General features: G+C 35.4%; 1 protein-coding gene across 6 annotated transcripts in view; it reads right to left on the bottom strand.

The window, feature by feature from the left end:
- Nucleotides 1-23,194, bottom strand: part of CHN1 (chimerin 1) — a 178,027-nt gene that overhangs the window by 85,708 nt on the left and 69,125 nt on the right. For 4 of the 6 annotated variants that reach the window (XM_022570076.3, XM_089916645.1, XM_089916647.1 and 1 more), the window contains one exon: nucleotides 2,658-2,946. In XM_022570076.3, the coding sequence (XP_022425784.1) occupies nucleotides 2,658-2,946 (289 nt within the window). Of the gene's footprint in view, nucleotides 1-2,657; nucleotides 2,947-3,162; nucleotides 23,193-23,194 lie in introns of those variants that run through there. The other 2 variants (XM_089916649.1, XM_089916648.1) reach the window with 2 other exon arrangements.

Genomic DNA, 23,194 nt, shown 5'->3' with positions numbered 1-23,194 from the left:
TTATCAAGCCTATTTGAGCACAGAACCCTTTTTGCAGTAAGTATTTATTAAAATCCTGTAAAATTAATGTTTTGTAGAAAACCCCTTGTCTTATATATGGAGGAAGTGAAGTCCAGACAGGCTAGGGGATTGTCCCAAGGTCATACATTTAGTAGATAAAAAAAAACAGATCTCTCCTTTCTAGACCCCACCTCAGTGCTCTTCCTCATGCTGTGTTCTCTCTCCTACAAAATCTGCACTCCCTGAAGGATCACAGACTATATAAACCAGACCTTGGATGTCATCTAGTCCAAAGCCCTCCTATTTAAAGGTGGGAAACAGTCTCCACAGAGAGACTGAAAAGTGACAGAGAAGTGAAAAAGAAAGTGACACAGAAAAATCAATGCCTGTAGTAGAACCTAGCTCTTAATTCCAACGCTACTATCCTTTCCACAACAGCATACTAGCTCCTGCAAAGCCAACACTTTTTGCCTCTGAGGAAAAGGACTGATGAATGAGAGGGGATTTAGCTATGCAGGACCCAGTAAAATATTTATTAAACCACACTTGTGTCAGTAGGTATCTTAAATCAGTTAAACATGATTGTCTTTACTTACAAATGTCATCCACTGTGACAGGGAATCAATGTTTCAAGCTGTTGAACAGGTCATCATCCCTGTCCTGTTGGATGACACCTGTAAATAAAATAAATCTAGTTTTGAGTGAGTAGATTTTAAGCCAACTAGATTTAAGATGCATGCAGTTTAAAGCAAAGAGTAGTTTTTAAGAGATGATTCTTAATCAAGGCTTGCTGAAGAGAAACACTTTCTGGGCTAGCTACTTCACTCTATGTCACTGGCCTTCAGCACAAAAAAATCCAGGTAATTTAACAGGTAATGTTGCCAGAATACATAGGGCATCATGGATCCCAGAGTTAAAAGCGTCCTCTAGGCACTAGCTACCTCAGTCTCTTGCCTCTGTGAATATTTATTTTCATTTTGTAGGAGGGACAACTAAGGCCCTGTGAGGTTAAATGACTAGCCCAATGTTAAATAGCTAAGTGTCTGTAGCTTGAGTCCCTTAATGTACAAAAATGTATACAGAACACATTAGCAAAGGTTATCATTAGATTGATCAAATTTGAAAGACTCACAGGTACGTATTTAAAAAAATATTTCACAGATGTTAACTTAGAATATTCAAGGCACATCTTCATAACATATAATATCAGTATTAAGTATTTAAATACAAGCATTACTGAAAAATGCCATGAATGAAAAATAACCAAAAGTGAGAAAATGGAAACTAGAGTGAAAAGAACAATATTAAATACAGCATGCATTTAGGACTCTAAATTCTGTTTACTTCCAAAAAAGATGTGTAGTTCCTAACAACTTTAAGTGTATGAAAAACTATTTGCTACAGACTATAGTTTAAAATGTTGGTTTCTCTGCAGCCACAAAATGCCATTCTAAGTAAGATCTGTCAGAAACTAAAATTTGAAATGGACAATGAACATTTGAAATTTCCATTCTGTACCTAAATACTCCAAGATAATGGGAAGTATTTTAGGATGCTACCATGAGGTAATATGACTGTCACAGTAACATTACCACCAAACTCATACTGAGTGCTTACTTTGTGCCAAGCCCTCTTTATTTTATACATACTAACTCATTCAGTCAATCCTCAGAAGTTGATTGTTATTACAATTTTACAAATAAGAACATTAAAGCACAGAGTCTCTGTAACTTGATGAAGTCACTCAACTGGTAAAATGATAGAATTTGAGCACAAATCTATTTGGTGACAGAATCAAGCTCAAATGACTATATAATACTACATTTCTTTAATATGGCAACTTAAGATACTCGAGAATATAAGAATTAGCTAACACAATTACAATTAAAATACATAAAATTATCCCAACTAAATCCCACACAATATGAAACATGAGAAAATTCTCACTTTTTCTTGGGGGATGAAAGGGAGGCTCGGGACAATTTTCCAAGTAAAATTATCTTAATGCCAAGGAATTAAAACTTCTGATGTTAACCTTAAACACATTACAATTAAAATATGACAAATGAAAAACTTAAACTGTCTTTCATAATTAAAGAAAAGTATATCTTCCGGATTCAGTTACTTCATAAGTCCATAAAGAGATAAATTCTCCTGTTACTCAAGACTGACTGATTCTCAGAACAGTATAACAGTTATTGATAGACTGAATTTAATCATGTGTATTTGAGAATACATATTATCTATCAATTTGCTAAAGAACAGAACTTTCATAAAGTAAATTATCTTTAAGGGAAACAAAGTAAGTTTGATAGATAATGTGACCCCCTTAATTCTTTATGTAATATAGCTAGTGTAAGTTATGCTTCTGACCAAAACCCCTGAACTTCTTTACTAGGAGTCATTTTTCCAACAAATTTTTAAAACTGTGAAACTGATACAATAGGAAATAATCAGGAGTACAAAAATATACCTGACATATTTTAACTGAACAAGAATTAGATATATCAAAGCTCAGCATCACAGAAACTAGACATTAAGGAAAATGCATATCCTTTCCAAAGCACTGTGGAGAAGTCAATTTCTTCTGGCAATAATGGCTTTCTTATAAGAACCCCAAACAGAAGAAGACAAAGTGTGGTTTCATGGTAGCTTACCCTTTTCTCTGATACCCCATCCTGGCCTGTAGAATCTTTCTCATCAAGTGTCTCTTTCGGGACTGGCATATGTTTTTGGTATGCTGGCTCTCTGTTTAAGGTTGTGTATCCTATGTGCTCATAAATTGGGTTTATCGTCATCTTGGCAATGTATTCTGCTGCCTTGGTTTCAATATAGAGAGTAATCAATCCATCAGTCACCAGATCGTGGATGGACTCAAAGCGCTTCTCCCCAACAAAGTGCTTTCCATCGTAGTAGAGCCTGAAGTTTCTGGTTTGACTTCCAAATCTGCCTCAATGAAATGGGAAAGATGTTTTTAAGAAAAGTAAGCAAGTGAATTCTTTCTGAAAAAATATTTAAAACTATTGCTTTGTGTGTGTCTTCTTTGTTTAAATAAACTGTGGCTAATCTCTATTGAGTCGTCTGGAATATGGAAAATTACACTTTTGAACACAAAGAATGAATCTGCAACAACTAGGGATAACTAGCCAAAAGCATGCCTACCCTAGAAGGAAAACCTTGCTCTTATTCATCTTTTTTAAGCCACTTCATTATGCTGTAGGAAAAACAGGGGAAAATAAACCTTATATACTATTAGAACACATTCAATAATCAACTGGTCAACTACATAATATATGAAATTTCTATATTAGCATGTTCTCTCCAAGTTGATCAATAAAAGTATTCAAGGTACTTCAGACCCCAACATTCATGTCTTTCAATGGGAAAGCTCCCTTTAGGGCTCATCTGAGTGTGATGCCAGCAATCATTTAAAGTAGAGCTGATTCCAGAACCTGAGTCATACAGTAGAGCAGGATGGCACAGAAACACACTTTTGCTATTTCTAGCCATGGGTCAAGGACTTGCTCTTCCCTCTTACATAGTCATTCTTCTGTCTGCTTGTTGAGTTTGGGCAAGATATGCTTGCAATATATATAGGGCATATAAGTTATCAACTATTAAACTCTAGAAATTCTGTTCTCACTTTCGAGTCATCTTTCAGTGACATTTTTAAAAACCTGAAGAATGATTTACTTTTATGATAATTTCAGTATTTTGCTTCCTGCGGCAAACCTTGGAAATGGATCCAAGTTGGCATGACTAGCATCAGCGTCCTTCCAAGATGACAAAGACAAGAACATGCACTGACTTTAATAAAAGCTGACGCCAAAAGGCACCAAGGGCCAAGTCACAGTCTCTGGAAGCTAGCTCCGAGTGAGCCTAATTTAAAACTAAACAAATCAGACAGGATATATTTAATTTCACTGTTAAAAATACACAGAACAGAGATGAACTAAAATACTAAATTAATAGCTGTTTAACTAAAGTGTTTAAATAGAACTGCAAACTTATGCAACAATACTATTCTGGTATAGGTTACATTTCAGGAGGACAGGAGTTGGAACCTTCTTAAGATTTCACTTTAAATGTGCTGTAAAAAAGGGAAACAAAAAAAAATTTTTAATAGTGACCTGAGGTATCTCTGTTTCTGTCGTTCAAATTAGACTTTAATAGTTATTTAATCTAGAACCCAATATTCTATCCATGCTGGTTCTTCTTCTAAAATAAAATTGATCTACCTTTTGGTTCTTTAAAAGCAATTAAATTTTGATTTATACTCAAGTGAATGATCCATATAATTCCACTTTCCCATTCTCATTTTCCTCTAATGTTAAAGACATATTTCTCCTAAGTAAATTTTCATTATAATGCAGGTCTAAAAAGTTGGAAGGTAAAATTTCTACACCAAAGTTAAACATAAACTTTTTCTCAGTTTAATATACTACTATTTCCTTTTCACTGATTTTCCATCATCTGTTATTGAGAAATAAACATAGCCACTTCATAAATTTTATAAGGTTCATATAGCAATAAACACAACATTTTTAACATTAAGTTCCTTTATATTTCAGTTGTATTCAGAGGCATTTCAGTAAGGGATTTAGACCATTTTACTCCTGCAGGGGCTTAAGATTTTACAATAAGCAGTTTCACAATGGGTATGGCACTTAAAGACTATCTAAGTAATGGTGGCAGGCATTTGTCACTCAACTGTCTTCTGAAATCTGAGAAGTATGGGAGCAGAGGGTGGAAGGGAAGATGGCTGAACTGGCCTACATGGGTTGGGATGGTTAATCAAAAGAGTGGAAATCTAAGGTTACATTTCTTGGCATTTGACAATGGAGCTGTTTCTAAGCCATCCAAGAAGACAGTTTCCTGGCTACCTCTAGGTTATTGGGCAAAAAAGTCTAAATAAGTTTGTCCGTTTCTCTTTCTCAACTCAGTGACTTTAAGAGACCCTATGCACAATTCCCAGTTCCTCTTCAGCCTGTACTTGAGCTCTAGACTTCCAGTCCAACCAAGCTTCCAGCCTTAAGGAAGCTGATCAGATAACTAAAATAACTCATAATATGGGTTGATTAAAACAATGTCAAAGGACAAGAAAATGAATTTCCATTTTGGAACTATGACAATTATGATTGAATTTTTAAGAAAAATTGCATTATTTTTACTAAAGGAACTATAAGCTTTGTATGCCTACTCTGAACATCCCTCTCTTTTATTTTGGAAGCTACATAAAAAACAGCATCGCCCTACAGACTGACAGAGAGATTTCTCCCCTTCCTTGATCTGAAAAGGCATGACAGAGAATCTTTGAGCAAGGTGGGGAATGAGTGTGTCTATTCTACAAAAAAGAGCCATAAAAAGGAGATGCCAAATCTAAGGGCAAATAAAGAATCCTTCCTTATATAACTTATCACTCACAGACTGTCATTTATACAACAAACATTTAACAAGACACCCAGGAACTCTTAAATGTTAGCTAGTTCATAATAAAGTTCCTGTTTCCTCGATAATCTCAATGGGAAATAAACAAACATAAAAACAAGTCAATACAAAGACAAGATGAAATTGCTGAATTTTAAAAAGTTCATCCTTAGATTGATTTCTAAAAAATGATTATAATAATGTGTATAACCTTGTTCATATACAGAAAAGTTACATTTCTCTACAGTAATACATGAAACCAAGTAAATCCAGTATCTCCCTCACATTAAGAAAACCAAGAAGCTCACTGTTTAACTAGATCTGACATATTACACTTAAGCCTACATAAGATCTCAGAGCTACTGTTTATGTCCCAGTACAAAAGACCTTTGCAGTCTTGAAATACGGTTTGGACAGGGACAGGCAAGTCCTGGGTCCTATGTGTTTTAACAGAAAACCTCAGGCTTCAGCATCAGACAAATTAAGTTTAAATCCTGGATCTGCCACTTAGCTGCGTGATTTTGGGAAAATCATTCTTCAGATTCTGCATCTAGAAAAGAGGAATAACATTACCCTATAGAGTAATAACATTACACGGCTGTGAAGATTACATAAGAATATTTAAGTTAAAGCTAAGTACAGCTGACCCTTGAACAACACAGGTTTGAACTGCACTGGTCCACTTAGAGACATGGGTTTTTCCAACAGTAAATCCTACAGCACTACACTATCTGTGGCTGGTTGAATCCGCAGATCTGGAACCATGGATACAGAGGGCCAACTATAAGTGATATGTGGATTTTCCAGTGTGCAGAGGGTAGGTGCCCCTAACCACCATACAGTTCAAGGGTCAACTGTATATAGTACGTTCAACAGTAGTCCCCTTTCTCCTCTGTTAGCTTAGACCTCTGCAGAGAATGACAGAATGATTACCAAACAATAAAGTAAAACAAAAGATGTTCGATAAATATGCACTGAAGGCAGCTGAATAAATAATTGGTAATGCTGGTTGTATAGGAACATCTCTGTGCGGGCTGACTTTACAGTCAATGAAAGACAAGGAGTTCTTTGTGACTTTTTTTTACTCAGGATACCCCTGAGTATGTTTATACTACGTGGTTAACTGAGTGGAAATACAACAGAGTGCAAAGAGGGGAGGAGAGAAGCTGGGAGAGTCCTTCCACAGGAGCTTGGGAGTCAGGTTTCTGATTTCAAGAAAGAAAGGTCAGTAAATATACTTGTATTAAAAGCGGGACATATTAAATGGATCTAGTGACGACTACTGAACTCTTGAAGGCAGAGTACTGATTTGTAAAAACTGTTAATGCTAAACCATTTTCCCTGCATTTTTATAGGAAAATATTCTTTTCACTTTTTCTTATATTTATTCCCTGCTTCTGCCCTTTTACATATCTGTTCATTTTTTTGATGAATATGTTTGAAGCTGTATAGGTATAGGTCCAACCCTCACCTAGATGGAGTTCAACAAGATGAAAATTCATTTTCTCCAAAGTGGTACTGTAGCTAACAAACAGAAAGACTGGGATAATCTGCTCTGAACTGCTACTGTTGTATATAATTACCACTTTCTACAAAGAATGTCTTTTTCTCCAGTGATTCCAGGTTTTGGTTTTCATGTTTTAAAAAATTGTTTAATGCTGTGCCCAGCTGCATTCAAATGAATTTCAAAATACATAATTCTAACAGCTAGCTTTAAAAAGTGAACAAAACCCTAAATACCATCTTTTCTATTTTTTAGCAAGTAAATCGCACTCATAAAAAACTCAATCTAGAGGTACAAAGTGATGAAAATATATACAGAGAATAACCTTTGGGATCTTACTTTACTTTTTCTAAAACCAAGAATTAGTTCTGATTTGAGACCAAAGTATTTGGAAGTATCTCCAAAGGAAAGCTCCAAGCTAACAGAGGTTTTCTGTTAACAAACTGAAAACAAAACATATACAACACACTTGTCTAAGTTAACAATAAAATGTTAGAACTATTTCCAGAAACCAACACAGGAAAACAATTTTATTTATCACAAATATGTATTTGTGTATTGTTTAGCAGAGTCAAAGAAGCTAACCTAGTGGTGAAAAAAAATGTTTCATAAATTCTTCTAATCATAAACATACTCTCGGAACAAGGGTTAAAACAGAGACAAGAATATGATGAGGCATTCACTTAAATACTAAAAAATGAATTTAGATTGACTAAAAAGGCTAAGGGAGACAGAACTTAGCTATATACAATTTCACAATATTTTCTCCATCTAAAATTTTGTTAGGATACTACTTTTTTCTATCTTGCTGTATAATTTTGGATGGCAAAATGGGGCAAAATATTAAAATATGTGAACTCATGATGATATTCCCTTGGCAAAATAAATCATCTTCAAGAAAGCAGCAAACCAATGTACCTAACTAAACGTTCAAAGGTGGCACCACAGGCAGCTCTGCAAGGTGGAACTGATACGGAAGAAGAGTTGAAGAAAGTCTGTTTAAGAAACAGTTAGACACCCCCCCACACTCCCTAATCCTGTACCCAGTGCAACCCCTTCCCCATTCTGGTGGAAGACTTGAGCTCTATTCTCTGGATAGTAAATCAAGGAGATTTTGAACTGAGGAATGCCAGACAGAGTTGAAGGCAGAGATACCATCCTGAAAACTAAGTGAAAGTTTTAAATACTGAAGATTGAGACTTCATCTCTCTACACCACCAGGTTAGAAGGCTTGTACCTTTCCTTATAAGAGTGGAAGATTCTTCTCTGGGAAATCCTATCAGCTCAACTGAAAAGACTTAAGAATAGAGACATCGCCCTATAATTGGGAGGCTTCTCTCAAGCTCCCAGAACTACCAGTCAACTTTTTAGTTTTTATTTGCCTCAAGAAATTTTCTAATTTCCCTTGTGATTACTTCTTTGATCCAGTCTCTGGATCAAATTCAAGAGTTTATTGTTTAATTTCTATATATCTGTGAATTTTCCAGTTTTCCTACTGCTCTTGACTTCTAATTTTATTTCATTGTGATTGGTAAAGATATTTGATATGATTCAATCTTCTTAAATATATTAAGACTTGTTCTGTGACCAACGTGAATGCTCCCCTCTTCTCAATGCACACACACCAATGTGTGTGCTTGAGAAGAATGTGTATTCTGGGGCTGTTGGGTGAGTGTTCTGTATATGTTTGTTAGGTCCAACTGATGTATAACATTGTTCAAGTCCTTCTTTTCCTTATTGATCTGTCTAGTTCTATCCATTTAGTGCCAAATAAACTTAAATATGAGCAAGCAGCTAAGGACCACCTGACATCTGAGGAAAATCTCTCTCATGAAGGACAAAGATAGATAAACAGAATTAAACCAAGCTGAAGGAAACAAACCATGCAAAGAGATGACAATATTTTTTTAAATTATCAATGTTTAAAGAAACAAAAATGGGATGTTTCCTATTTCTATTCTTGAATAGGATTCAGCAAGAAATGTTAGGATGCTATAAGAAAAGGAATAAATATAGAATACATAGAAAAATAAGTTAAAAAAAGGAAATATAACATAAGTGAAAATTTTAATGAAGAAATGAAAGATAAAGTTGAGAAAATATTTAAGAAGAGCAAAAAGATGAAAAATAGAGGAAAAAAAGAAGATAGAGAATCAATCCAGGAAGTCCAACATCTAGATAATAGGAGGTCTGGAAAGAGAAAACAGGAGGGGAAGAAATCTAAAAGGTAATTCAAGAAAATTTATCACAATTGAAGACTATAAGTTTATACAATAGACAAAAATAGGCCCACACCAAGAGGGTAAACATGAAAAGATGCTCAAAGAGTAGTCCAGTAAATAGAAATTATATCTTTAGAATGATGAAATTTTACAAGTCTGACAATACCAAGAACTGGCAAGGATACAGAACCACTAATATAACCAACACCAGGCATACTGTTTAACAAAATGGTTTTAAAATATCTAGTAAAATTTAATACATGCATACCTATGACATAGCAATCCTATTCCTAGATAATATTCCAGACAATATGAGTGATTATGTGGATAGATCACATCTTGGGTCACAAATCAAGCCTTGGTAAATTTAAGAAAACTGAAATCGTATCAAGCACCTTTTCAGACCACAACACTATGAAATTAGAGATCAATTACAGGAAAAAAACTGTAAAAAACACAAACACATGGAGGCTAAACAATATGTTACTAAACAATCAATGGATCACTGAAGAACTCAAAGAGGAAGTCAAAAAATATCTAAAGATAAATGACAATGAAAACAGAACAATCCAAAACCTACAGGATGCAGCAAAAGCAGTTCTAAGAGGTAAGTTTATAGCAATACAATCCTACCTCAAGAAACAAGAAAAAAACCTCAAACAAACAACCTATCCTTACACCTAAAGCAACTAGAGAAAAAAGAACAAACAAAACCCTGTTTCACTCTCAGACATCCTTCAGTTTCCAAATCAAACTCTATTTTTTCAGAATAGCCTTCCCTGACTGTGATTCCTTGGATTTAAATCAGATTCTCCTTTACACAGTGATAGCACCTGTGCTTTCCCTCCACAGTGCTCACCTCAGTTTTTAATTCTATATTTGTGGGACAATTTCGTTAAAGTCTAACCCTCTCACCATCTGACAGACTCCTTAAGGCCAGGGATCTTGACTGTCCTGTTCATCCCTGTATCTCCAGCACCCAGAAGAGTATCATTACAATTTTTTTTAGAAACAAAACAATAACAAAATACATTTTTTTAAATGCCAAAAATGTTATCTATTTTGGGGGCAGTGAGACTATAGGTAATATTTTTCTTTTCTTACTTTTCTGCATTTTACATATTTTCTGTAGCGCACACGTTAATAAAAAACAAAAGTTTATGATGGACCTAAATTTAAATAAACAAATACAACTAGTGAAAACCAGAGTTTTAAAAAATCAGGAGGTGAAACCAGACCTTATGAAGAATTAATTCAAATAACAAACTTCTGACATATTTATTGACATGGAAAATGTTCATGATATACAACTAATTGAAAACATATGCCAGAAAATAGTGTACTTGGTATGAAACCATTTCTATTCAACCCAGAAAAGTACTAGAATTTCATACACTTCAATTTTAACAGTAATTAGCTCTGACTAGTGGGATTAGAGGTGATTTTTTGCTTTTCTTTCTGCTTTTCTGTTTTTTCCCAAATATTGTTTTCTGTATTATATATATATGTTATGGAAAACTAATCTCTTTAAACAGCTATGCACTCTTGTGGATTTACAATATGGTTCAATTTGCAACCCATTTTTAGGAATACACCTATTTTTTTCAAGTAAGGGATGCTTTATATTAAACTACCCATTCCCTACTGTGCCATATCAATTACTTTCTATAATTTGTTTTAATAAAGCCTACTTGGCCAGAGGGTCCTTGATAAGAATTATTACACCAATATTTTTTTAAAGCTTATGGCACTGACAACATGGTATTACATTTTAAAGTAAATCATGCTATTGTTTTCATCAATTTTAATTTTCTGACATTGCAGGACTACTAAATTCTATGGTTGTTATGTGTTTTGTCACCTACTCTTATATTCAGAAAATATCCCCAAAAGTGATTCACAAGCTTAACTAAGAGAAGCAGAAAAGCATTTTTGAAAAATTATTCTGCGGAACACTATTTTCCACTTATTCCAAATAGCACAACAAAGAGGCTTGCAGGAAATGAAATGAAACCATGGTAACCAACTAAACCTATCATGAGCTACCAGATCAAGAGAACACATAGTACATTACACGTCAACGCCTACCAGAAGCATAATCTTTCCCCAGTTCCTTTTGATCCTTCTTCCTAAACGTGAAAAAAGCTTTCAACTAATTTTCATATTTTAAAAATGTGAAAGCCCCTGTACCAATGACTTTACCCAGGAATTCTTTGGCTGGGTTCACTTTAAAAGTCAACCTAATGATCTGAGATTCAATTAGAAATTGTTTTTTTCAATCATTAGCAAATTACATTTCCTACTTCATAAAATGCTTATCATTTTCTAATACAGTAGCAATAGTTTCTTCATACTAAATTTCAGAGTTGCAAAGATTAAGTAACATTCTCTCAGGAGTTCCTTAATAGAATCTTACCAGCATTCTAAACTCAAAGCCATAATAAATTAAATCACAAATGCATTTACATAGTAGGAAGGAGCCCATTTTATCATCTTGTTGCCCATTCTACTACCAATCATCAACCCCTATCATAGAAACTGAAGCTAAACTCACAGAATATAGCTCATCGTGTTCTTAAACTACCAACCATCAGCTAAGACTAAATAAAAAGGTATTGATGGCTTTTATTACATAATGATACAGCCAGGCAGACAACAGGGCAAAACTTCTGGAAAGACTAGAGATGATCTTTGCTGCTATGGTTAGCCACTACCAAATAACTGTCACATATAATAAAATACAATGTACATACATGCCATAAAAATATATGTATATTTTATGCACAACCAATTTCTGGAAGGATAGACAAATAATTGTGAATGGCATTATCTCTATGGAGTGGAACTAGAAGTATGTGGAGGGAAAGTAATGTAATTTATCATTATATACAATTCTCTTATTTGAAAAAAATATTTTTACAACAGCCATGAATTGTTTTCATAGTCATAACAGAGATGTGATAAATGACATGGATGCAAGTATACTATTATTTTTACAGATTATTATTGCTGTTTTTCTCTGAAAAGTTGTCCAAACTCACTACAAAATTATTTTTATAAGCACATATGATCACCAAATGATTTTATAATGTAATTTTAGCTTAAATAATTAAACTTTACATATACTTAATTTGGCTTTTCTCTTTTTGGGGAGAGAGGGGTGGAAAGTTAACCCTTGAGAATTAGTTGGAGTAAATTTCATCCTTAAAGGCTTTAAACCAAGGTTTATCTGCTTAAAAATGGTACTGTATTGATAACTTAAAAATCTTTTTAATAAACTCACTGACTTAAAAGCTAAGGGTTTACTCTTGTGCCACACCCCTTTTCAACTTACATAGTGCTACATGTTTTATTATTATTTTGGATGTTGTTTTTAACAGGTTATATTTTCTGTTTCTTAGCTTTTTCTTCTTGAGCAAGTTAAGCCTCAGTTTTCTTGTAAAACGCAGAAAATATAGTATCTACTCCATGGGCTTATTTTGTAGATAAAACTGAGTTTTCCAACCTGTTTGTCAGGAACAGAGGTTAGAGGCTACACAATATCAAATCTGTCAGCCCTTTCAGAGGCCGGGACGGTCTAATGCAGCTCAAGTCCTGGCACTGGCCACATTTGGTCACAGTCAGCCCCCTGCATTTACTCTCAGTGTGCCACGTAACAGCATAATTTTCAATGGGTGCCACACATGAAAAAGCATTAGAAAATACTGAAAGATAATCCACATAATGTATTTACCACAGTGCATGACACAGTAAATATTCACTAAACATTAACCATTATCATATGTATAAAACCAGTAGGCCCGGGCTTCCCTGGTGGCGCAGTGGTTGGGAGTCCACCTGCCGATGCAGGGGACGCGGGTTCGTGCCCTGGTCTGGGGGGATCCCACAGGCCGCGGAGCGGCTGGGCCCATGGGCCATGGCCGCTGGGCCTGCGCGTCCGGAGCCTGTGCTCCGTGGCGGGAGAGGCCACAGTGGTGAGAGGCCCACGTACTGCAAAAAAAAAAAAAAAAAAAAAACCACTAGGCCCATTAATAAAATACGTGGGTACGCAACTCGTTCATAGGAAAGGAGGCACATTATCAACACATTCTGGAGCTGTCTCTGGTTACCAAGAAACAGACCTTACATTAAAAGAACCTGGTATGTCTCCTACTGCACCTTAAAGTAGATAGATATACAAGTCAGATTCCAGTTTCTCTTTCAGAGTAGACAGCCAGAGAGTTGGAATTTTATCTCCTATATCAAAGTTCCTGTTGATTAGCCAGAAAATGTACTTGAAACTCAATTCCACCCTAAAAGAACTGCTTGGTGGAATCTGCCTTATGCTGTGCCTTAAAAATGCAAAACCCAAAAATATCTTGAAATCCGCTTTTTTGATTTCTCTACCTTCTGCTTTAAACCCATTGCTATAGATGCATACTTTTTGAGAGGGAACTGAAGTTTGAATAGAAAGAACATCAGTTAATAAAAACCATGCTGTGCATAAAATCTGAAAAATGAAGTACCATTTGAGAGTAAAGTGCAAATCAAAACCACAATGAGATACCACTTCACACCCACTAGGATGTCACACCCACTGTTTAAATCAAAGACATGATAACAGGTACTGGCGAAGAGTGGAGAAATTAGAACCCTCACACATTGCTGGTGGGATTATAAAATGGTAAAACCACTTTGGAAAAAAATTTGGCAGTTCCTCAAAATGTTAAACACAGAGTTACAATATGATCCAGCAATTTCACTCCTAGGTATATACCCATGAGAAATAAAAACATGTACACACAAAGCCTTGTACACAGTATTATTCATAGTAGCATTATTCGTAATAGTCAAAAAGTGGAAACAACTCAAATGTCCATCAACTGATGAATGGATAAGCAAAATATGATATATATCCAAATACTGGAACAGTATTCAAATATTATTTATTAATAAAAAGAAATAAAGTACTGATATGTGCAACAACATGGATGAACCTTGGAAATATGCTAAGGGAAAGAAGCCACTCACAAAAGAACACATATTATACACAATTCCACTTTTATGAAACGTCCAGAATGTATAAATCTACAGAGATAAAAAAGTAGGTTAATGGTTACCTGAGGCTGGGAGGGTTGGGAGAAATGGGAAATGACTGTAAATGGGTATGCAGTTTCTTTTTAGGGTGATTAAATGTTCTAAGATTGATTATGTTGCATAACTTTGTGAATGCACTAAAAACCACTGATTTGTACACTTTAAATGGGTGAATTGGTACATTATTTATAACTAAAAGAAGGGAAAAGTTAAAAAAAAAAGACTAAGATACAACACATGCAAAAGCCAAGCTTGGGAATAAAGTTAGAAAAAAAGAAAAAGGCTGAATTTTTGTTAATACATAGAAACAGTGCTTGGTTGCCATAAGTACATGTTTCAGAACACTCTTAGGAGAGGAGGTAAACCTTTTTTGGTACAGGGGAAAAAATCAGAAAACAGGAAGAAAAAGAACTGGTGAGGTAACTACGTCTTAAAATTTTTTTCCTCTATCAATTAAACACTTTAACAAGAAGTCTTTTAGGTTCATTTATCAAAAAGGGGTCTGAAAAAAAAAATGGGGAGGGTGTCTATCTGACTTACCAAACAGAAGAAACCTGGTAAATTTTTATCCTTCTTTTCTCCCCTTTACTCCCAACATTTAGTTCTAATTTATTAACTGAAAGTGAGAAATAACTCAAAGGCTCTTAAGAGTCAGCCTATACATTTTAAGTTTTTTCTCCCTGTAGATGAACCACATCAGAAGCCATTAATCAGAAAGTTAACATTCTATGAGGCCACCATCACCAATACCAAAACCAGACAAGGATACCACAAAAAGAGAAAATTACAGGCTAACATCACTGATGACTACAGACATAAAAATCCTCAACAAAATACTAGCAAACCAACTCCAACAGTACATTAAAAGGATCATACATCATGATCAAGTGGGATTTATCCCAGGGATACAAAGATTCTTCAGTATCCACAAATCAATCAGTGTGATACACCACATTAAAAAATTGAAGAATAAAAACCATATGATCATCTCAAAAGATTAGAAAAAGCTTTTGATAAAATTCAATATCCATTTATGATTAAAGAAAAACAAAACTCTTCAGAAAGTGGGCACACAGGAAACATACTTCAACATAATAAAGGCCATATATGACAAACCCACAGCTAACATCATAGTCAATTGTGAAAAGCTGAAAGCATTTCCTCTAAGGTCAGAAACAAGATAAGGAGGCCCACTCTGGTCATTTATATTTAACATAGTTTTGGAAGTCCTAGCCACAGTGATCAGAGAGGAAAAAGATATAAAAGGAATCCAAATTGGAAAAGAAGTAAAAACTGTCACTGTTCACAGATGACATGATGCTATACACAGAAAATCCTAAAGATGCTACCAGAAAACTACTAGAGCTCATCAGTGAATTCAGTAAAGTTGGTGGACACAAAATTAATATACAGAAATCCTGCATCTATACACTAATGACAAAATATAAGGAAGAGAAATTAAGGAAACAATCCCATTTACCACTGTATCAAAAAGAATAAAATACCTAGGAATAAACCTAGCTAAGGAAGTAAAAGACCTGTACTCTGAAAATTGTAAGATACAATGAAAGAAATTAAAAATGACACAAACAGGGCTTCCCTGGTGGCACAGTGGTTGAGAGTCCACCTGCCAATGCAGGGGACACGGGTTCGTGCCCTGGTCCAGGAAAATCCCACATGCCGCAGAGAGGCTAGGCCTGTGAGCCATGGCCACTGAGCCTGCGCGTCTGGAGCCTGTGCTCCACAATGGGAGAGGCCACAACAGTGAGAGGCCTGCGTACCGCAAAAAAAAAAAAAAAAAAAAAATGACATAAACAGATGGAAAGGTATACCATGTTTTCGGATTAGAAGAATCAGCATTTTTAAAATGACCATACTACCCAAGGCAATCTACAGATTCAATACAATCCCTATCAAATTACCGATGGCATTTTTCATAGAACTAGAACAAAAAATTTTTAAATTTGTACAGAAACACAAAAGACCCCATATAGTCAAAGCAACCTTGAGAAAGAAGAATGGAGCTGTAGGAATCATGCTCCCTGACTTCAGACTATATTACAAAGCTACAGTAATTGAAACAGTATGGTACTGGCACAAAAACAGACATATAGATAATGGAACAGGATAGATTTGAAGTAAGTCAGACAGAGAAAGACTAATATCATATGATATCACTTATATGTGGAATCTAAAAAAATGATACAAATGAAATTATTTACAAAACAAAAATAGACTCACAGACATAGAAACAAACTTATGGTCACCAAAGGGGATAGTGGGGGCTGTGGGGGGAGATAAATTAGGAGTTTGGGATTAACATATACGCACTACTATATATAAAACAGATAAACAACAAGGACCTACTGTATTGCACAGGTAACTATATTCAATATCATGTAATAATTTATAATGGAAAAGAATCTGAAAAGGAATATATATATATGTATATATATAAAACTGACTCACTTTGCTGTCCACCTGAAACTAACACAACACTATAAATTAACTATACTTCAATTTTTAAAATAGTTTAAAAAGACCCTCAAAAAAAAAAGAAAAGAAAAGAAGAGAAAAGAAAGTTACTTGGTGAACATGGAGTCCAGAGCAAGAGGAACTGAGTGAATCAAATGTTTAATAGACTATTTCTCAAAGAGTGTTTCACAGAGAGATTCCACAAAAAGAGGGTCTCATAATCAAATGAGTTTGGGAAATGCAGCATATTTCTATTAAAAATACTCACAGGCTCTGAGAAATACTGCATCAAAGAAACCCAACTGATTATGGTTAGTGGCAGGGAGACTCACACAGCTCCTTTACGAGCATCTCCATACTAGAGATAGTACTGCCAATGTTGGTCAAGACTCCCCTCTCCCACAGACCCTGGACTCTAGAACACACCTCTGTGACTTCCCTTTCTATTGCCCCCAAGGCTGTCCTTCTCCTTCTGATCAATGATTTAAATAAGGTGACACACTTCACTTGGAGTCATATCTTCAAAGACTTAGGATGTACTGTCTTTCACTTTGACCCAAGGTCGCAGCTAGTGTCTTCAATTTTTCCCAAAATGAAAATAACCCTATTGATTTTTTTTGTCTGGTTGTAAAAATGATACACATGGCATTGTGAAAAAAATCAGGCAACTCAGAAAGGTACAGAGAAGTAAAAATTACCTTTAAGTTCAAACTCAGAGACAACACTATGAACACTGGCAATCATTCTTTTAGACAGCTGTCTACTTACATATATACCCTATACATACAGACAGACAGACACACACACACGTATATTAAATAGTATGATACTCTACATACTGTCCTGTATAATGAATTTTATTTTGTAGATTAACATAGGGTATACTTCAGAACTTATCAAATAAGAAATATTGTTTAAAGAAAATATATGTCCAAACATCATGCTTTCTCAGTTTTTTAATTCTCATTTGTTTTCCAGTACCTAAAATTTTTCAAAATAATTCTTATTATGGTCAGCATAAAATCAACAGGAAGTGCCAAGCACTGTGGGTATGAAACATTCTCTGGAATATTTCCAAAATCTGTTCTGGAATATCTAGACACAGGACTTGGAGATTATCAAGACTCTTACACGTGTGTCATCTTGCTCTTCTCCAAGTTTAGAGAAGCTAAAATGAGTCAGACTCAACAGAAATGTCCCCAGGGTTGCCAAATTTGGAGTTAACATTTCTCCTCAAAGGGAACCCTTTAAAATCTATAAGGTATCTAGAATCTCTTTTGAAGATCACTTTTCCATTGCCCAAGGAAAACTACTTACTAAATTAATTATCAAATAATTCTGGTAAAACTTAATTCCCACCACCCTATCCACTTATTTATTCTTATTGCTCCCACAATGATCTTTTAAAATTACAAATGTTCAACCATTAGTCTCTTCTATTAAAAGTCTTCAGTGACTCCCATTTCCTACAGATAAAGTCCAAATTCTTAAGCATGAAATACCAGCCTTTCCTGGCATACTTACTGCTAAAACTTCCTGCACCCCCGAGTCCTAGCAGCCTGCCATACACCAAATGTTCCATGCTGTTCTATATATTCCTTCCTTGGCTTTTTCTTCTTCCCCAAATGCTCGTTTTTTTATAATCACATCCTATCCTCTACCTGGCAAACCTATATTCTACCTTTATGAGGCAGCTTAAATGTCTTCCTTTTTGACCCATTGGATAATATCTGGCAGAATTCAAAAGCTCAATAAAAGCTCCTAAATCATATGTAATATTATTTCTTATTGATGTTTTTAATCTGTATGGGTTCTCTTTTATAACAGGTTCTCTTTTATTTGCTTTTGCTATGGTTTCTACCATGTGAAGAAAATTCCTATTTTCATAGTTACAAAGTAAATATTTTGGGATGATGTGCTGTTGTTTTTGATGATGCAGTTACCTGTGCTATACTGTGTAACTGGTATCCATTTTCCCTCCTCACTCCAACCTTCTTCCTTCTTTTAAAACAGGAAAAGAAAACCAGATTTTTATCTGATAAGAACCAGATTCTTATCAGGTACGTGGTGGCAATGAGAAAACAGATACCAAATATTTAAAAGGTCATTTCACATGATCACTTACACTAGCTCTCCACTAGTCTTTTCACCTTCTTATTTCACTATTTCCAAGAATTCATGGGGTGCTTACGTAATTCTAACAGTTACTTATAGTGAACAACTGTTTTGATAGGTTATAGTTCAAGATTATATAGGAAAAGATGGAGAAAATGCAGGAAACGATTTCATCAGAGGATCAGAATCTTAAAAAAAAAAAAAGTAAATGGAAATTCTGGAAATAAATAACACAGTATATGAAATTAGGAACTCAATGAATGGATTTACAGCTGATCAAAAAGAGCAGAATAAAGGACTAGTGGACTGGAAGACAGGTCAATAGAAAATGTCCAAATTGAAGTTCAGAGAGATGAAAGTCAGAAAGTGAGAAGCTCAGAGGAAAAAAAATTTGGAAAATTCAGGAAATAATTTATGATGAATAAACCTACAGTTATAGTATCATGATATTTAATAATTTTATATTTCTTATAACTATTTTGTATACACTTAACATTTAATAAAAAGGATAATACAAAACATGCACAGTCCTATCTTTTTCACTTGTCACTCCATATGTACAACACTGAACAATTTTTCCTTCTAGTGAGAAAAATTACAGAACATAAAAATTTTTTAAAAAGAATTAGTTCTAAAACTATGAAAATCATACAAAGAAAAATGTTTTCTACAAAACTTCTTAAATTATTTTAGGTTACTTGCAGCTAATACATGCCATGATACCTCATTAAACTATAACTAATACAAATGTTGTCAAAATCAACATACAGAAAATCCCGAAGTCATAGGAAACACTTCATGCTTCATGAAGTATAATCTAGTGCCTGGGAGAGCATCTTATCTTCAACTGCACGCTCCAACTATGTGGGTGTCTGTCTAGTGTTTCATTGTATAAAAGACTTTGAGCGACAATCATTTTTTCTGAACCAAGGGGTCCCCGTGGGCAAGGCAGAAAAGCAGAACAAGGCCGGGCCAGAAATTCAGGCTGAGATGGCGTGTAAGAGAAGATGATGGTGAAGAAGAAAGTGAGATGTCAACCACAGACGACCTTCCATGCCATGCAATGAAAATCTCCTTGCTGACTGCAAAAAATTGATACTGTGACACCACATATACAATACATCCTTGCCGAACTGATACCTCACATTATACACAAAGATCATCAGTAAAGGTTAGGCTTCCCCAGGTATGGGGGAGATGCCAGTGACAGAGGGAGGTGTGGCCTTCGAAACCTTGTGTCCTACTCAACATTACGACTTTGCTGATCACTGCATCAGATTTTAAGATTGATCACTCATGATACCATGGAAGATACATTAGAGGGGATAAGGCTGGATACAGGTAACTTCCTCATGAAACTAATCCAGGAGGTGGCTTGATTGAAAAGAAGGGGAAATTTTTTTTTTTTTTTTTTTTTTTTTGCGGTACGCAGGCCTCTCACTGTTGTGGCCTCTCCAGTTGTGGAGCACAGGCTCCGGACGCACAGGCTCAGCGGCCATGGCTCACAGGCACAGCCGCTCCGCGTCATGTGGGATCTTCCCGGACCGGGGCACGAACCTGTGTCCCCTGCATCGGCAGGCGGACTCTCAACCACTGCGCCACCAGGGAAGCCCCAAGAAGGGGAAATTTTGAAAATTACTTAAGAAATAAAAGATTGTTGGGCTTGGCTGTGTGAGATGAGCAAGAAGAAAAAGTTCTTTTAACCATTAGATAATATAGGTACAGTACATTGGGCTTTCCAGAGTCTATGAAAAGGTATAAAATATGAATAAAAAGGTGTGGCTCCAAAGCATAAAAGGAAATCTAAAGTTAATTTCAAAAGCAATTTATATTTAAAAAAACGAAGTTAACAGCAAAATATATATATTTGATATAGGATATAGTGTTTGATATGGTGTAAGATGGAGGCCTCGAAATGAATAAGGCCAGGCCTACAAACATCTTAAAACAGAACTGAGAGAAAAGAAAAATGATGTCTTGCTTTCGGTCTTGTGAACTGGCTAAATAACAGTGTCACCAGCTATTAAAGGGATACAGGTGTTACAGCGTATTTGGGAGGAAAACTGATCGAGTTCAGTTTTGGACATATTGTGAGGTTGAGGTGACTATGGAACAACTTGAAATCAAGGACTTATTCGTAATTTTAGGGCCTTTGTTTAACACAGCAAATGCATAATAAACAATGATGGCTGTAAATTCAAACTGCCTCCCTACCGCAGTGGATCATGAATTCTGTTAAAAACAGACTGATGTTAACTGGGAGAATCATTAGTTGAAATGGGGAATATCAGATAAGATGAAGAGATATATCAATACAACTTCTATTTCACATTCTGTTTAACACTTCCCTACCATACATCTAGTTCAAAACAAAGAAAATCATATTTCAGCATGTAAATTACTCACGCATACTCACAAATTCCCTACCTCCACTACAAGCCCTTTTACTCACTATTTCTTTTCCATGTAAAAACTTTATGATGCTTTTCAAAAACAAAAGGAAAGCTGCATGTTACCCCAGACCTATACATTAAAAGCACTGTCATCAATCCCATGTTGCTCTATTCTTCAATCCAATTCTAGGATTTCCTGGGCCAAAGTGGACAGTGAATGATTATAAAGTCATGAGTAGCATGAGAGAGGGTGAGAGGGTGGGAATGAGGAAGAATTTGGAAGATCTGGGTGCTACTTTTCTCCACATTGAGTCCTTGGCCCTAGGGCGTTTGCTGGTGTTATTCAGTAAAAAACAGCGTGGTGACCACATTATGAAGCGATGTAGTATAATAGAAAGTACCTGAACTTTGCAATGAGGCGAAACTGAGTTAAAATTCCAGTGATCTCAGAAGAAGGTGGGGAGACGGCAACAAAGGGAAAAGGAAGAGAGTATACAGATTGCTTTGTTTCCTTTCACCCCACCTCCTTCTTGCTTATTTTGGCCCACTAGCCTGTACATCAAGGCTTATCTACCCCAGACACTCAGATGACCATCTATTTGGATATGTGGAATTGTAGAATCCTAGAATTATAAAATGTTAGGAACAGAAAGATGAAGCAGCTGGCTTCAAGAATACCTGTGATTTGCTCCAAATTAGTCGTCTAGCTCATTTAGTGGCAAAATGAATAGGTATTTAAATTCTCAGCCCAGATTTTTTCCCCTATATACCAAAATTTAAACCTGAAAAAGCAACATAATTAAGTAACTGAAGGGGGATTTATGCTTTATAATTTTCCATAAAAGCAGATTTCCATGAACTCCTGTTAACAAGCTCTGTTGTCCAAGTATGCTATTGATTCAGAATTCAGCATGAAGAAATACTGAATTATACCATTCTTTTGCCAGAAAGATTAATAATAAATCTGGTGGATGGGAGTAAGAACAGTCCCTGCTCACTCACCTAGGCATAAGTGATTGGAGAAGGAGTTGGACGTGGTCATATCAGAGCCCTAAGCAATAATATTACCTTTCTCTTCTCTCTCTGTGGCTACCAAAAGAAATGTTATTTCTTTGACCTCTTTCTTCAAAGTTTCTACTTTTAAATCTTTTCCAAACAATGCATAAATGAATGCATGAATTAACAAATGAAGGAATGAACAAAGACAATGGATAATTATTCCAAGCCTCTAGAGAGGCAGCAATGTAGAGTGATTAAGAGCATAGACTCTGAAGCCAAATTGTCTGGGTTCAAATACCAGCTACACGAATTATTAAATGTATAACCTTGGCCAAGTTACTCAACCTCTAGGTCCTCTGTTTCCTTATCTGTAAAGTGGAGACAGAAATTGTACACACATCCTAGACCTGTTGTGAAGATTAAATGAGGTTAGAGTCCTGGCAGGAGGTTAGCCCAATGGATAAGCGTGCTATTGTATTATTGCTCTGTTATTATTGCAGGGTTAATGGAAATACTTGTTTCTGGCCACTGTGTTGTAAGCTAAGAACGGCCAAAATGCTAGGCAAAGTTCAGTAGATAGGAAAGAGCCAGGAGTTCCCAAGGAAAGCTGCTTGAACCAAAAGCCAACCCAAGAGAAATGACATCGGCTTTAATTTTACGAGTTACAAAGGTCTTTTCTCTTTAGTTCCTTTCCTTATTCAAGAAATAGATGGGAGCTGATACACCAGGACAGATGGGAGGGAATGGGTAAGATGAAATAGAAGAAAGCAGCTACAATAAAAATGCCTTAAAAGTTTTTCAGTTCTTAATTACTGAGTCTACCATTCATGAGGAACTTTTTAAGAGTCTCAAAGCTATTAAAATGGTAATTAGGTCCCAAGAAAACAAGAACCAATTCAATTACATGCTGGATGCTTTTACAATTGAAAGCCCTCTATTAAGAGGGTTTTAAATGAGGCACAGTTATAATTACAGGTCCATGA

The sequence above is a fragment of the Delphinapterus leucas genome, chromosome 8, assembly GCF_059928025.1.
Source record: "Delphinapterus leucas isolate spDelLeu-1000000601 "Yukka" chromosome 8, BTC_Dleu_Yukka2, whole genome shotgun sequence".
NCBI lineage: Eukaryota > Metazoa > Chordata > Mammalia > Artiodactyla > Monodontidae > Delphinapterus > Delphinapterus leucas.
The sequence above is the reverse complement of the archived record's forward strand: the minus strand, read 5'-3'. Positions and strand labels throughout refer to the sequence as shown.